The sequence below is a fragment of the Chelmon rostratus genome, chromosome 23 (assembly GCF_017976325.1).
Source record: "Chelmon rostratus isolate fCheRos1 chromosome 23, fCheRos1.pri, whole genome shotgun sequence".
Classification (NCBI taxonomy): domain Eukaryota; kingdom Metazoa; phylum Chordata; class Actinopteri; order Chaetodontiformes; family Chaetodontidae; genus Chelmon; species Chelmon rostratus.
In genome coordinates, this window is record NC_055680.1 from 17867867 (window position 1) to 17884478 (window position 16612).

Sequence of the window (16612 nt, forward strand, 5' to 3'; positions counted from 1 at the left end):
TTTTAACTACTTTACTTTACTAATGGGTTAGGGTTAGAACTTTTAGTTCAACTGAACTTATAAAAGAGTACTTTTAGTGTAGTATTAATACTTTTGCTGAAGTAAAGGATCTGAGTACTTCCTCCTCTGAACTAGTGAACATCAAAGGGACGATAATGAATAAAAAACACCACAGAAGAAGATAAAAAAGACTGTAGTGGTCTGGAAACATGAGAGAATATAAACAAAACACACACACAAACACGCACACGCACACACACCTTACACGGGAATTCCTTAATCGTTGAAAAATCGATGAGCTTCCGTTATCAGCGTGATCACCAGCGTGTGTGTGCGTGTGTCCTGCTGTCACCCAACACGTTGCCATGGCAACGCCCCCCGCCACGCTACAGGCGGCGCCATAACGTCACGTCAGCACGTCGCCGAACGTCAGACGCTGCGGAGTCTGTAGACGGCGTTTTTTTTTCTTTTTTTATATTTCGTTAAATGAAATTAGCAGTTAGCAAACCCGTCACAAGCTAACACTAACTTGCTTCCTTAACACTGTAATTGCATGAACATATCACATCATTTCTAGAAATAATGCTATTTGAGTGTTTGAGTAATTTTTTGGACTTCAACAGAAATCAGACTGAAAAATTAGATCCAGTAACTTCAAAAATCTGTTTGTGTGCATAGTTCCTGAACAGAAGCAAGACGGACGTTTAATAATGACGGACCTCAACGCGTGTTACATGTGGGTGAGCATCTTATTTGTCCCCTGAAAGCAACAAGCTTCCATTCAACATAAACCGGCTCCTCATCAGTGGCAGGCTCCGGCCTCCACAACCCCTCTACCGCCACCTGCTGTCAGGTCCGCTGTACTGCATCCACTGAGCTAAAGCTAATGCAGTCCGACACAAACAGGTCTTACCTTCATGAAGGTCATACTGTTCAGGTGCTGAGTCTACTTCATGGTACTTTTAGAGGCTGAAGTTAAACTATATTGAGAAGCGTTTCAAATATTAGTTTCACCACATTTACTCATAACTCATATTTATTTTACTTATTAAACCCACCACAAAGTTTAAGTTTGTTTTCATTATTAAGGTCAGTTTTGTCATAATTACTGTGTATCATTTAATATACTATTCATTTAACACGCAAAGACCCAAAGTTACATGATGTGAATGTCATTTAAAATGTAAAAGTTCATATATGATGACCAGCATACTGCATGAACTTTCACATTTTTACATGTATTTGTTGGTTAAATGTGTTTGTTTGAAGGCAAAAATCAAACACTGGATTAAAATTCAGATCATCAAAACATCGTTTCAAGAAATGAAAGCATCTAAAAAGGTTACTGGAAAAGGTTTTAATGAAAAAATAGTTATTTACAATGACAAAATATAATCTGTGTACATTTATGATAATAGTAATAAAACAGTTTGGAAGCAACATAATTCGTGTGTTAATCTGAATTTTCCGCCAGTTTTCTGATTTCTCCCAGTAGTTCTGAGAAAGATGGCCGACCATCAGGCCTCTGCACCGCCGCCGCCACCACCACCACCGAAGAAGAGTGCATGAAAAAGAAGAGAGCAGAGGGGTTTAATGTGATGGGGAGGAAAAAGAGGATGAAGAAGATGTGATGCAATGTTGATCATGAAAACTCAACTTCCAACCTGTTTATTTATCTCAGTGTGAAGAATAACAGGACAAAGCTGCATTCAAGAGCAAGATTTAACTAAACTGTTTAAACTGGAGCTTTGAGGTTCTCATCAGAACCTGTCGGTGATGTTTCTGGAGCTTTCAGCCACATGTCTTCAGACAGACAGACCAACATGTCTGTGTGTTTGTGTTCAGATCAGCCTTTCACCTGATCTCAGAACCCAGCGTGAACTCCGGCTCGTTTGTTTCATTATCTCTCTTCAGTCGACCAGCTGAAACATTTTCACTTCTTTCTGTACAAACCTGATTCCAAAGAAGTCAGGACACCCACGAAAACATCAATGAAACAGACTGTGATCACCTGCTGAGCCTTTCTGACATAAACTCACCTGAAAACAGCTCAAAGTCAATATATTTAATGTTTGACCTCATCAGCTTCGGTTGATTTTTGTAAATATCTGCTGATTCTGAATCTGATCATTCCACAGGTAAACAGGCTGGTTGGTAGCAGGTGATAGTATCATGATTGAAAGGCTCAGTGGTTCACAGCGAGGATGGAGCGAGGTTCAACACTTTGTCAACACGTGATTGGATAAAGGAGATTAATACCTGGACTCAGGAAACTCCGTTTGTTTGGAAATGAATGATTCTGGTTTTATTCATGTTTCACACAGGTGTCATCTTTTTGTGGAATCACGGTTGTATTTTTTTGGAACGTGACCAAATTTCTCCACTTCACTCACATAATAACAACTAAACCATCTCCATGGCAACTGAGCAACTGGATCTGCAGAGGAAGACCATTAAACTAGCTGAAAGCTGGCCACATGTATGTGTTTCCTCCCTTTGCTTCCTGTCTGTCGTCACTATGAACTGTTCAACAGTTCTGGCTGAAAGCTTCAGAAACACAAGAGGAGGAACAAGGAAGTTCAGCTCCTGTTACATCCCTGATATTTTCTCACTGAAACAAAAACACTGAGCGAGCGAGTGAGCGAGTGTTTCAGTACCTCGTGCCAGCAGCGGTACATGATGGCATAAAGCGGCTGCGAGGCGTGGTGCGGCCGGTACAGCCGGACTCCTCTGGTGATGTCATTAACCACATCCAGGTTGGTGCAGTTTTCAAACGGAGTCCGACCCTCCGAGTAGATCTCCCACATCACCACACCTGTACACACACACAAGAAAAGACATTTATATATATATATATATATATATATATATTTTCTATATAGTTCCCTGTTTTCCTATATTCTCTTTTTAAAAGGATTTTTTAAAATTTTGTGTGTTTTTTTTTAATGTGCACTTATTTCCTTATGATTATTATTATTTATATAGGTACTGTGTATGTATAGGTATGTATGTATGCAGGTATACATGTGTGCTTTTATTTTTATTTTTGTACATTGTTGTTTACGTGATTGAAATAAAGTTATACGACTACTACTAAAATCAAAATGATTTTATCAGAAAACTGTTCAAATGCGACTCTTGTGAGGTTGATGTTCTTGTTGGACTGTCGGTTTTAGAAAGCTACAAAAAATTGTCAGACAGGTGATTTCTAAATGTATTATTGTATAACATAGAACTGATGGAATCGCTGGTATTTCTCCTGCTCTCAGCACGGACTGCAGCGAGTGGGGGGTGCAGCGAGTCTGTGGATCCTCACCGAAGGACCAGACGTCAGACTTGCTGCTGTATTTACTGTAGTGGAGAACTTCAGGAGGAGACCACTTCACCGGGAACTTAGAACCACTAGAACTGGTGTACTGGTTGTCTAGAACGTACCTGCCAACATGAGCATGGAGTCAAAAGAACAGACCTGCAGGAGAACAGCTGAAACACAGCAAAGCGTTTACAATCTGAATCGATGAAGAACAGTTTGACATTTTAGAAATTATCTTTATCGGTTTACTCGAGGTCAATACCAATCTCATATTTCTCTGTTAAATATAAACCCAGCAGACAGTTAGCTTAGCTTAGCACAAAGACTGAAAACGAGGGGAAACAGCTAGCCTGGATCTGTCAAAGTAATAAAATCCACCTTCCAACATCTCTAATTTTCAACATGCTGTAAGCTGCTTTTTTAGTCTGTTCAAAAACAACATTTCCAGGCTTTATGCTAAGCTAAGCTAACCAGCTGCTGGCTCTGGCGTCAAATTTATGGACAGATATGAGAGTGGTATTGATCTTCTCATCTAACTCTGCACCAGAAAGAGAATAAAGAATAAGTTTCATGAACAAAGTGTTGAAGTGTTCCTTTGGAGCTTGTACCTGGTCATTCCAAAGTCGCTGACCTTCACCACGTTGTGCTCATTAACCAGACAGTTCCTGGCTGCCTGGAAGAGAGAAAAATGACCAGAAATGTCAGACAAATGCACCGGAAGGCTGCGTGAGAAGTGTGTCGGTGGTGGAATTTGGCAAAAAGTACACTTAATATTATTAATCAATATTTACATATTTGATTTAAAGGTGCTTCACTCAAATCGTGTATAAACAGGGTTAGTGGGTAAAGTTAGCTTTAGCAACAGCTAGCAACTAGCCTGTTTTGTTCTTCAAAATTAATTATTTTACGGCAAAACAATGTTTTATGGAAAGAAGTCAGAGTCTATTCATGACTCAATTTCTCCAAATGTGGTGGTTTTGAATGTGAGTTTTTCTGCTAAACTGCAGGATGAAGTGTTCCTTTATGGGCTGAGAGCATGCTGTGTGAAAACAGCCTCTTGGATTAGCAGCAAAAAGCATCGCCACAACGCTGAAAAGGGCCGTTTGAACAGCAGATCGCAGGCGGTCACTCACCAGGTCTCTGTGGATGAAACTGTGAGCCTCCAGGTACTCCATCCCCTCACAGACGTCCTGGCACATGGACAGAAGCCACGCCTCCTTCAGGCTCCGGCCCCTCTGCCGCAGGAAGTTCAGCAGGCAGCCGCTCTCCATGAACTCCGCCACAATCAGCAGGGGGCGCTGCTGCAAGCAAACGCCGTACAGCTGAACCAGCTTCGGGTGGCACAGCCTCCTGGGAGACACAACACACACACACAGTTTCACTTCCTTGTGTTGACAACAAAGAAGCTGCCAAAACTCTTTCTGTTCTCCGTCTTCTCTCTCTGTCTGTCTGCACCCCCCTCCTGCTTACATCATGACCTTGGCCTCCTCGATGAAGTCCTCCTCGTACATGGCTCCCTCTCTGATGGCCTTGATGGCCACTCTCTGCTGAGCCCTCCACTTGCCGAGCCTCACCTGACCGAACTGACCGCTGCCCAGCTCCTTCATGAAGGTCAGCTCGCTGGGGTTGATCTCCCACTTCTCTGTCAGAGGGAAATCCAGAGGAGGAAGGAGGAAGAACAGAAAAGAAAAAGGAACATAGAGTTCGAACAGAAGGAAGAGAAACACAAGTTAAGTCTACAGTCAGCCCCACCTCAAAGCTGCTTGGTACGGTCTTTGTCGGACCATTGGGTGGTTTAGCATGTTTAAACTCATCTGTACAACATGATGACTAGTTTTTAGTTGCTTTGTCAGATGATGTTATTCTTACATGTTAGTCAAACTTCCTGCTTCAGAGCGAACAACAAGAACATGAACAGAACTCTGGATTATTTTTTTAAACTCAAATTCTTTAACCAGCCGTCAGTCAATCTTGTTAGCACCTTCCCTGGGTTAAGTACTAGCCTGTCTCAGGAGCACTTTACTACCCAGTCGCATGGTTACACTAACTTCTGCTGCCGTTTAAAGGCTGGTTACTCTCGCTATCCTTTAGCTTGTAGAATCACTGAAAATAACAAGCAAATATGTTAATGGTGGAGGGAACCCTGTGTCCATCTCCTACATCCTAAATGAAAAGGGAATAAGTCCACAGGATCTGAAATATAAAGCAATCAATCATCTGCATATAAAGACACTTTATTCTAAGCTCCAGCTTTTAAACATTCTGTTAAACTTCAGTAAGCAGGTTAATTGCAAAGGGCTCAAGAGCTGCTAAGTGCCACAACAAACGGAATGTAAATAATAAACTTTTTTTCTATTTATCTATTTGTCTTGATGTGAAATGACATGTAGCTAGTGTGCAGCTTTAAGTAAATGTGTGTTTGGGTGTAATTATTTATTCACCTGAGCTGAATCCTGATGTGGCAGGTATACACCTTCCCATTGGTCCCACTGCATACCGCAACCTGGTCACCAGACCTACACACACAAACCTTATCAAATGAAGCACATAGCACAGTCGTCTCGATCATAGCGTGCACAATGAGTCTGAGTGAATGTACCTGCTGCATTGTGTTCGTGGTACTGTATGACATCAGATATGGAGTTAAAGGTGTGTTTTTCAGCCAAGAAGAACTGTCCAGTGTCACTTATTTTGATCTGGTAGTGCCTAATATCCCCGTTAGCACTGCAGACATACACAAGCAGAAAAGTGAGAGGTTCAGTTTGCAGGTAAAGGTTTATCATGTGCGTCCTTCTCAGCTGTGACGTGAATCACCTTAATGTTTTGGTATAGACAGAGACGGTGTAGACTCCTTTCTGACTGGACTCCCGCACCACAAAACCACCTTCTTTGTCCTGGAAAACATCCAGAAAGACTTCAGTAAAAAGAAGAGTCAGACATCTGAGAGACCTGAACGCTCATAAACAGACAGATACTGGACCGGAGAGACGGGTAGACAGAGAGGTAGACAGACAGGTAGATACCTCCTGTCTCAGCAGCTGCTCAGCCTCTGTCCTGGTGATGTTCTTGCAGTACCACCTCCAGGGAAGAAAACAGTTTATATGTCAGTGTTGATGTAGAAAAAGAAACAAATCTGAACAGACGTTAGCTGCAGGAGAAGACTCACGGGTTTGCCTCAATTCTGTTTTTCTCTGTCACGTAGTTACTGGGGATGAAGCCTTTATTCCTGATGGGAACAAGCAGAAAGACAATAAAAACTGGCCATTTTACGGCATTTTCAGACTCAGTTTGTCAGGCTCAACTCTTCATTGTAAAACTTGAGCCTCAGCTGAGCAGATGCTAACGCTAGCGTGTTACTGTGTCGACACTGGATGGTTGAACATCTTCAAAAACCCACCCAGACCTTTCCTACGCTGGAATTTGGAGTTTGCGTCCAAAAACTTCTGTAACTTTCCAAAACTGACAATCTGACAGTCCACCCATTTAAGGAAGAGCGGCGTTTTGAGCTAACTGCTAATGCCAGCATGATAACATACTTAGAATGACAATGCTAACATGCTGATGGTAAGCAGCTATAATGTTTACCATGGGCATCATCTTTGTGTCCTTGTTAGCATGCTAGCATTTGCTAATTACACTAAACAGACCGTCCAGCTGAGGCTGATGGGAATGTCATTAGTTTTACAGGGATGTGATCACAAACCCTTTGGACCCAGTCAGTAAATGTTGAGATATTTCGTGTGAGAGTTGAAAATTTGGACCTGATGATGGCGCTAGAGGTAAAGTCAATTCACCCTGAGGGGAACATGAATGTCTGAACCAAATTTCATGGTAATTCATCCCATAATCGAGACATTTCATTATAAATAGAGAAGAAACCTTTGTCTGAAACAGAAAATACGTCATTTAGACGCTCTTCGCAGAGATTTGTGTTGTTTAGTGTTCACTACTTTGGACTGACCCGTGTTTGTCCTGCGCTCTCCACCACAGCTGGTCCTGTTTGTGGAGGATGACGTACTCTTCTCCCTGTGGACACAACACACTGCATCATCAACATCTACTGCTCGGTGTGTGTGTGTGTCTGTGTGTGTGTGTATGTGTGTGTGTGTGTGTGTGTGTGTGTGTGTATGTGTGTGTGTGTGTGTGTGAGCACCTGTTTGAGCGTGAGGTCAGTGTCCTCCTTCGCTTTGAAGTCGTACATGGCGACGACACTTAGCAACCCGTCACCTTCACCATCCTCATGCTCAGGAGGAGGGAGGGGGAGCTTCTTCCTCGACCTGTCGACCTGCGAGGGACAGAGAGAAAAAAAATCATACATCACGATCACACACGCGCACACACGCACGCGCGCGCACACACACACACTCACACACACACACACACACACACACACACACACAGTCTTACCCGGCGGGCTTGCCCTGGGTATCGTCTGCTCTGGAAACACAGGGAGGTGCTTCCCTCCAGCTCCATGCGGGTGCTGAACTCCCTGAAATCAATCAATCAATCAATCAATACATTATTGCTGTCACACAGTCAGCCTAACAGATATTTATTACGTAGCTAACGTCTGATCTGGAAAACCTGCCACACCACAGACTCACCGTACCATTGTTTCAGTTCGTTTATCATCTTAAAGTACTGACCACTTTCCAAAATAAACCATAACTATTTATTAAATGTTTTAAAATTATCTGTAATATTTATAAGATGTATTATAATTCCTTCCATTTTCATTTCAATGCACTTTGAAAGCTTATGTTTGTTCATTAACTGAAGGTCAAATTCCTGCAAAGCTAATTCTCACCAGCCTCAGCTGTACTTTCTGTTTAGTGCCAATTAGCAAATGTTAGCATACTAACACACTAAGATACTGAACATGGTGAACATTATACCAGCTAAACATCAGCATTTCAGCATCGTCACTGTGAACATGCTAGCATGCTAACATTAGCATTTCGCTCAAAGCAGGTGCGGCCTCACAGACGAGTAACTTCACTCTGAATTTGCATCAAATTAGAACAGAACATATTAAGATTCTGCATGATGCATGAATTTAAAGGATAATTTCATTGATAATTGACTGAATCAAAGGTTTTTGGCTTTGCTGTGAGCGAATGAGTGAACTGTTAGCGTGTCATTTAAAACAGTCAGGATTATATTTAAGGGAAGAGAAGCACAAAATACAAGAACATTAAACCAGAAGCGCTGAAGGAGTCGAGGCGTTTTCGTCATGAAGCTGTGGGGTCGTACCTGGTCTGCACGGCGCAGCAGCAGCAGAACACCGAGTGGATGGAGTGATCTGGAGGAGCGATAAAAACACGTTAACACTGCGCCTGCTTCGCTTCACTCCTTCAACACTTTCACAATAAAACAGCAGAAGAACAGAAACGTTTCTAAAACAGACGTCTGCACTTTTCGTTCTTGTTAAGGGTCTTTCAGGTCTGCGGATCCGCCGAGGGAATGAACTTTCATTTGAAATTAACTCCTTTTGGATGACTTTTGTTGTTATTTTTTAGATTTTATAGACAATTATGTGAAAAAGGAAATCAAATCAAACAGTGTCTTAGTTTTTCTTTCTTTAACTTTTCTTTTTCTCCAAACTTTATCTTTCAGGTGGAGTTTGAGGTTCGTCTATGAACGATGATACTGGCGTACAGAAACCAACCAACCAGTGCAGCCTGTCAGGTTTTTGGTGAAACCTTGTAAACTAAATGTAACAAGTAACACTGAAGTTTGACTCAAATCAAACCAAGATATTAATCTTTCTGATTTCATGAGGGTCAAAGGTCAATAAAACATCAGAAATGATCCTCGAATGGGGCGACAAACTCACATGTTGTTTGGGTCACCGTAACGACAATAGGTGACAGGTTACGACCACGTGTGATGGCTAATTGTTCGCGTCCGGGTCGAGGCCATTAATGATCGACAGGATCAATATAAACAGGCCTGACGGAGTCAAACAGCTCTCTCTCTCACAGCTTCGCGCCGTTTCTCTGTTTTGTTTTAGTTAAAGTCTCTCTTGGTGGTTTTGAGTAGGAGGTCTTTGACAGGAAGTACAGTTTCCTTTTCTATAGAACTAACACACTCTTTCTCTCAGAGTGTGTGTGTGTGTGTGGGCGAATGCAGACAGATGTGTGTGGGTCGTTTTCTCACCAATTGTGTTATATGTGTGTGTGTGTGTGTGTGTGTATGCAGCATATCTTGCCGTTTCTCTTCACACACACATCTGCAAACCGCTGGGGGTCATGTGATTTAAAGGCGACTGCCAAACTAAAAGCAGCCCTCCAGACCCGCATCTGTCAGCGTCCCACCGTCACGAGCGGAGGCCATGAGGAGCGATGAACTCCTCTGGTGGTTTATGGTGAACCAACATCCCATCAGTACACTTCCTCTGGTGCTTTTCTAACCGCTGTTCCTTCCTCCTCAGCCAGACTGAAAACTTGGGGTTTTTGGATAAATGGAGACAAAAGCATGACCTTTGAATCCGTGACACAGATACAGCATCACACAAGACTACTTTATGTTTCTATTTCACTGCATTTCAGAGGGAGATGTCGGACTTTTTACTTCTATCTGACGGCTGGTAAGCTCTCAGATTTTGCAGATTATCCTTCATATAAAACAAACATGCATCGTCCTGAGGCGTTACACAACATTCAGTCTTCAGCTGCCTTTTAAAAGACCGGAGTTCAGGCCTCAGGCGTTCGATCACCACAGGCTCGAGGTGAACACGAGGGACTGACAGCAAATGAATCTTATCTGACCTGAGAAAGGCAGCGTGTCTGAGTGTGCGACGCTCCGTATGTGTGAGTGAGAATTTAAACCTCTACATGCAACAAGGGGGGGCGGTGCAGAGATCTGAGATTAGCGGTGGTGTGAGAGCGTCGACTGACATCGTGAGTGGTCTTGCGGCAGAGTCGTGGACTGCCTGCAGACGATGTGCAGATGTACAGGCTGAGATAAAGGCATGTTATAGTAGTCACTGTGAGAGGAGATACAGGCACGCGTAAGCATCTCCGGTTCAGCAGCTGCGACTACAGAGCTCAGTCAGCAGCCTGATGCGCACATCGAATCGAATATTAGCTTTACATTTCTCAGGTTGGAGTGTGCAGCCCAGTGCTGTGCATAATGATGGAGGCAACTGTTTCTGTTTCTGGAGCAACTACCAGAACCTCCGTCTCTCGTGGTGCTACGACAGTCCGGGAGCCTACAGCCTAGCAACATCTGAACGAAAAAAAAAAAGCCACAAATAAAAAACAAGCAATGTTAAACGTGACTCGCTTTAGTCCTCATTTACACATGCTGGAAATTAACTTTTGAGATTCAAAAATCAAAAACTTTTTGAAGCTGACGTTATCATCTCATTGAATGACTTCAACGTAACAAATGAAACGTGAAGTTGTACTTTTACTTTAAGGTTTTACTACTTTTAAATACTTTTAAGTAAAGGATGTGAATACTTCTTCCACCTCGGTTTCAAGTGCAGAGTATGGTGGTCGTCCCTTCGCCATAGTGGGATTCATAATTTAGCCCCCTGGGTAAGCGTTATGGTTACATTCCCATCAGCCTCTGCTGTCCTTTGTGTTTAACATGCAAAGTATGCTAATGTTAGCACTGCTACACGCTAAAGAAACGTCAAACTGCCCTCTGGACACCACTGAGGATGTAGGTGAGAGGAGGATGTTAGCCAAGCTGACATCCATCATGGACAACCCCTCCCACCCCCTGCAGGACACAGTGGGGGCCCACAGCAGCTCCTTTAGTAACAGACTGCTGCATCCAGTTTATAAGAACGAACGCTACCAAAGGTCCTTCATTCCATCGGCTGTCAGATTATTCAACTCCAGCATCATTTAACATAAGACGGTGTTGATGTTGTTTGACAAATTACACTCATATCCACACAGTTTGTGCAATATTACATATTTTCCTTTCCATCATTTACTGTTTTGTATATTTTATTCTCCTGTGCAAGTGTAGCAGTAACACTATTTATTATTATTTTTAATCTGAAGGCAGGCAGTACATACTTTTTACATATTTCTTATATTTTTTTCTACATATTTTATTTTTCTTTTATATAGTCAATTCCATTTCGCTTGTATAATATGTACATATTTATATGCTATTTTTCTCTTCCCACTGCTTTCAATGCTGCTGTAATGCCCAAATTTCCCCGACTGAGGATAAATAAAGCTTTTATCTTATCATATAAACAAAGCTATATCATACAATGTTCAGCATTGCCATGTCAGCACTATCATTGTGAGCATGTTGCCATGCTAGCATTAGCATTTAGCTAAGTGCCGGGGTACAGCACAGCCTCACGGAGCTGCTGCAGGCAGGCTGTCAGTCTGCTCTTCCACCTGTCTGCACGTCACAACATTAAAGTGATTTTAAACGTCCGTGTTGTCTGAAGTGACGACTCAAAGCAAACCGTCGCTTCCGAATCTCTCATTGGTCTAATTTTCCAGATCATTAAAGTTTTGTACTAAACTAAGTTTTAGCTCAGATTTAGTTTGTGAATTCAGTTTGTGGGATTATATAAAACATTCAAGGGTCGTTTTGTTTCTAACGTTGATGCTCCATCAGGACAAAATTAAGAGTAATATTAGTTTACTGACGGCCTTTCACTCACACTGATATAACCACCGTTAACTTCACCTCCTGATAATGTTCCCTCTGATAGATTTTTACTGCACATCTTAATAGACCAGGGTTTATCTGACTCTGGTCACTTTTCCACTGTGCATGTTTCCTCTTTGACTCAGTACATTCTGAGCAGTTTATTCCCACTTTTCAAGCCGTCACTGAGCTGAAATTGCCGTTTCTCAGACTTACTTTGTGCTCTACATGTTGTCTGGCTGAAGGTGTCGGCTGTGTTAGGTTTGTTTACTGTTCGTTTGCCGCATCCTGTCGTTGTTTCGAGAAGAAGAGCGCTCTGCTGTCATCACTTTGTTTACAGAGCGTCGACGTGTTCGTTAAATGAGAAACGCTGCGAGACACAGCTGAGCGTCACGAGTCCAGTCTGCAGATGCTCTACAGAAAATAAAGGTACTCACTTGAGTGAATCATGGTTGTTTGTCTTTATGCCTCTTCCTCTCTTTATCCCTCCTCCTCCTCCTCTTCTTCTATCACTTCTGCGGCACCAGCTTTTCTTCTTCAGCTCAAGTTTTTATGGTCAGCGATGATTTCTCTGGTATCCGATATGATGACACAGGGTAGGAAACCTTGAAATAGCTGATCGAAAGAGACACAGAGGAAGAGAAGGAGAGAGAGAGAGAGAGAGAGAGAGAGAGAGAGAGAGAGAGAGAGAGAGAGAGGTGGGTGGAGGAAGTAGAAAAGGTGACAAAGAGAGGTGAAGAAGAGAGGACAATAGAGAGAAGACTTGAGTAGAAAGAAGCTATTTTTTCATCTGTCTTTGTCTGCTTCAGCTACACTGATCAAGTTTGATTTAAAAACATTCAATCATTCATATGTGCAGTGTTTAAAGAGAGAGAGAGACACAGAGACAGAGAGAGAGAGAGAGACAGAGAGAGAGAGACAGAGACAGAGAGAGAAAGAGAGAGAGAGAGACAGAGACAGACAGAGACAGAGAGAGATGAAGACAAAGAGATGGAGAGGAAATGAAAGAATGACGTGAACAAAACCACAAAGCATCCGTCTCTGTGAATAACTCCAGGAAGAACACACTCATTCTCTCTCTCTCTCTCTCTCTCTCTCACACACACACACACACACACACACACACACACACACATGCACACACGCATCTACTTTTGAAGTCATGATATAAAAATGAACTCTTATTCCATATTTCATTAGGTCTTTAGCACCATAGCCACGCTAGCGGCTCTGTGAGGCTGCATGTAGGCACAGCGGTGCTCTGCGCTAAATGCTAACAGCATGCTAACATGCTGACATTTAGCAGTCAAATGAAGATCGTGAAAAGTCAGAGGATCTGCAACGTTAGTACAACTCAGTCTGAGGGGAGAATAGTTGTTATGAATATTTATCGTTAATGTGAGCCTCATGGTGGCGCTAGAGGCAGAGGATCACCACATTCAGTAGGTTTAATCTCCTGGGAGCTAATCCAGCAAGCAGATATGGAGATATTTCAGTCTGGGCGGACCAACCGACATGCTGCTAGCTAACATTTGTAGTTTTTGTATGATCAGTATGAGCTGCAGCCATTGGCCCTGAGACAAAAGTCAACGTTAAATTTCCAGAAAATGTGAAATCAATCTTTAACTGATCGCTCAGTGTTCACTATGAAGCAGTCTTAGCTTGTATGCCGACTTCCCAGCATGCACTGGGTTTGAGGTGACCCATACATGAGATTTTAAACTTGAATACAGCAGCAAACAGCTGTGTACAGATATGGAGGAGAAATGGCGTCCTGAGCAGAAAAGTGCTTTTTTCCTATCAGGAGACATTTAAAGTTTTACAACATCCTTCAGGGCCACACCCATCGGCGCCCCCAGATGTTTATGATTGACGGTACACACAGGGAGGGGGGTCAGCAGTGATTAGGCAGCATTTCTGAACACACATATAACACTAACCTCTGCATGACTGGATGTGCTTCTCTGTGGCGAGGCATCTGACGTGTGCGATGACGATTTCATGTTGTAGGCTGTTTTAGCTTCTTAGCTGTTAGCTCGCTCGGCACTAACCTGCCTGCTGAACACCGTCTCAGGCCGTGAAAGCTGCTTGTTGAGCATCCAAACGCCATCAAAGAGCGTTAACTTCATCCAAACACTTCTGTCCTGCAGCTAGTCCTGGTTAGCATGTTTGTAGCTGTGATGACTCTGGAGATTAGCCTTCTTCATCACTGTGAGCTCGTCCCCTCGAACTAAAACTACACTGGCTAACCTTTTACTTCAACTAAAATAAACTAATTGTCCATTTCTCTTTGAAAGCGCTGCACTCTACAACCGCTTATGTTTAGCTGACAGGCGCCATGATGCTTTCTCGTCATATTAACGTTACGTGTGATGCTTTCAGGGACAGCTCGGAAAAACGTCCGCTCTGTTATTTTCTTTCTCACTGAATAAAATAAATGCCTTTTTTAAAATTATTAAATGTCTTGCAGGCGGATCAAACAGTCTCGCGGGTCGTACACAACCCAGAGGCTGGAAGTTCTCTGTCACTGTTTTCAGATCTAACTTCCCTCCTCACCCTCTGACGGTTCACCTGCGTTTCCAGTGTTGCTGTTGGAGGCGAGCATCAAACGCACCATTACCTGAATAAATAATGGATTTTGAGTTGATCATGTGACAAGTAAAGAGTTCTGTGATACTGTGTTCATTCAGAGCTTCGTCCCACCACATTCAGTGACATTGATGCAGGTTAAACCCACTTCACTGTGAATCCTTCAACCTGCGGGTCTCACCTCAGCTCTCTTTTCTGCCCCATAACGGACCAATCCTGCAGCACATCGTCGATGAGGAGGCAGTCCTGCAGCTGAGGAAGAGCTGCCTGATGTGCAACAGAAAGTGCCGCTGCAGCAAGCACGCTGTAGTCCAGCAGAGCTGTTACTTCGGCCGGTGGGCTGGCCAGCCTGAAGCCAGAGACATGAATAAGACACACTCACGCCAACCAAGCCAAAGGACAAAGTGTCCAAGGCGAGTCCCACCACACGTGGACTGAATACACTGTCCAAATCCACCAGCCACGGGGAACCTGAGGACCACAGTGGTGCCTCTGTCTTGCCTTTCTGTTGTGGAAACAAGCATACAGACCTGTATGTTACTGTGCTGAAGCATGAATGAAAGGTCCATCTGGTAAACAAGCCTAAACCTACTTGATGGAGCTTTCCTGGGGGTCCCCTGCCATCTCCGTCCTGGGTAGTGACCGATGCTGGGGCCAGTCTGCAGGTTAGGAAACATCCCTCAAGAGTCGCACACACTATTTTACTTTAATATGTTCCTCCAAGCTGTTATGCCAACTTTTGGGTTTAAGTTGGTGTTTGCAGATCAGAGGAAAGTTCCTTCAGATCCCAGCAGAACATACCAAAGACTGCGGGTCTAAATTCAGGGTGAAGTCTGAATATCGAGGACATGCTTCTGTTTGAATGCATCATCTGTGTCCTGCGGTCTTTACTGTGTGATGATGACTCACACTTTCAGCTGTTTTATTGTGAAGTGAACTGATTGGTCGCTGTTGGAGCTGCAGTTGGACGCGTCTGGCAGGATTATGGGAGGATCCTGCTTGGCTAAACCTTCAAAGCCACCAGACTCCTTTGACAAAAACAGTCATTTTATCCAGCAGAACACAGGAGCTGCTGCCTCAGTCGTTTTTTTAAGGGAAAATACTGATCCAAACTAACCGTTAAATGTAAACAAAGGGAGAAAATGTAAAATCACAACATTTTATCTTGAATACGGTTCTGCTGTCTCAGTGAACAGGATCACAGGTGCAGTATTTCTATAGTATCTACGGCGGCTGCGTCCCGACAGCAGCGGCGTGGCCTCTGTTTGCTCGATGTACATTCTTGCTACTATGACTAATTTCACTTTTACCACAACTACTATTATTACTGCTGCTTCTAATAATGACCGCAATGCATCAGTGTGATGAACTGTGTCCCCACAGGAAGTTTCGAGTCTCTGCAAGCAGATTTTCTAAGAAAAGAACTGAAGACCAGCTGCTGTCCGGCATTAAAGAAGCGATGTGAGCAGGAGATGTTAGAAGGTGGTGGTTGGCTCGTGTTTGAGCTTAAACTGTTGAAAAGCTTTGGTCCTGTTCTGGACTCAGGTCAGCTGATTCTGAACTTTCAGTTTCAGTGTCTGCACACACACACGCTGGTACTGCTACACTTCTGAGGACCCTCTCTGAAATAATGCATCCCCCAAACCTGAACCTGATGAACCAAATGTCCACTTTCAAAAATCTCCTCAAATCTTCAAACTGTCCTCAGAATATTTCCTCATATTCCAGAAAAGTCTACTTTTTTTAAGTTGTCCTCAAATTTTCAGAACTCCCCCTTTTCCAAAAGATTTTTGATTTTGAAAAATGTCTAAATTCCCCTTAAATGTTTAAAAAGTCCCCTGAAAAGCTTTAGCTGACTGTTTAAACGTGACTTCAGTTTCCCCCAGAAGTCACCAGCCCCTGAACTGATCCTCTCTGTCTTTAGGTGTCGATGTCCTCGCGCGCACACACACGCACGCACTTTCATGTTGCAGCTGCAGATATTCAACATTTTTCCACTCAGCTCTCTGAGTGATTTGACAGTCAAATGATCACACACACACACACACACACACACACACACTGCACCTTAACTTGTGT

General features: G+C 43.1%; 1 protein-coding gene across 2 annotated transcripts; it reads right to left on the reverse strand.

Moving 5' to 3' along the window:
* Positions 1-1325: 1325 nt before the first annotated feature.
* Positions 1326-16573, reverse strand: txk (TXK tyrosine kinase). Of its 2 annotated transcripts, XM_041964537.1 has the most exons (17): positions 14715-16573; positions 12382-12559; positions 8567-8615; positions 7721-7802; positions 7467-7598; positions 7275-7339; positions 6480-6539; positions 6337-6391; positions 6128-6207; positions 5913-6037; positions 5755-5829; positions 4784-4955; positions 4447-4663; positions 3922-3986; positions 3317-3435; positions 2658-2815; positions 1326-1525 (listed from the first exon to the last, which is right to left on the reverse strand). In XM_041964537.1, the coding sequence occupies exons 2-17, from the start codon at positions 12392-12394 to the stop codon at positions 1454-1456; spliced, it is 1539 nt and encodes a 512-aa protein (XP_041820471.1). In that variant the 5' UTR covers positions 12395-12559; positions 14715-16573; the 3' UTR covers positions 1326-1453. The 2 variants fall into 2 exon arrangements, with proteins under 2 accessions (XP_041820471.1, XP_041820470.1); XM_041964536.1 differs by lacking the exon at positions 14715-16573 and having other exon boundaries at positions 12382-12631.
* Positions 16574-16612: the final 39 nt, after the last annotated feature.

Excerpts from the sequence above, each read along its gene's own strand:
- txk (XM_041964537.1), bottom strand. Across the intron at positions 7,803-8,566 it reads TGCTGCGCCGTGCAGACCAG|GGAGTTCAGCACCCGCATGG; the intron begins GTACGACCCCAC and ends GATTGATTTCAG. Across the intron at positions 5,830-5,912 it reads CCACGAACACAATGCAGCAG|GTCTGGTGACCAGGTTGCGG; the intron begins GTACATTCACTC and ends TTGTGTGTGTAG.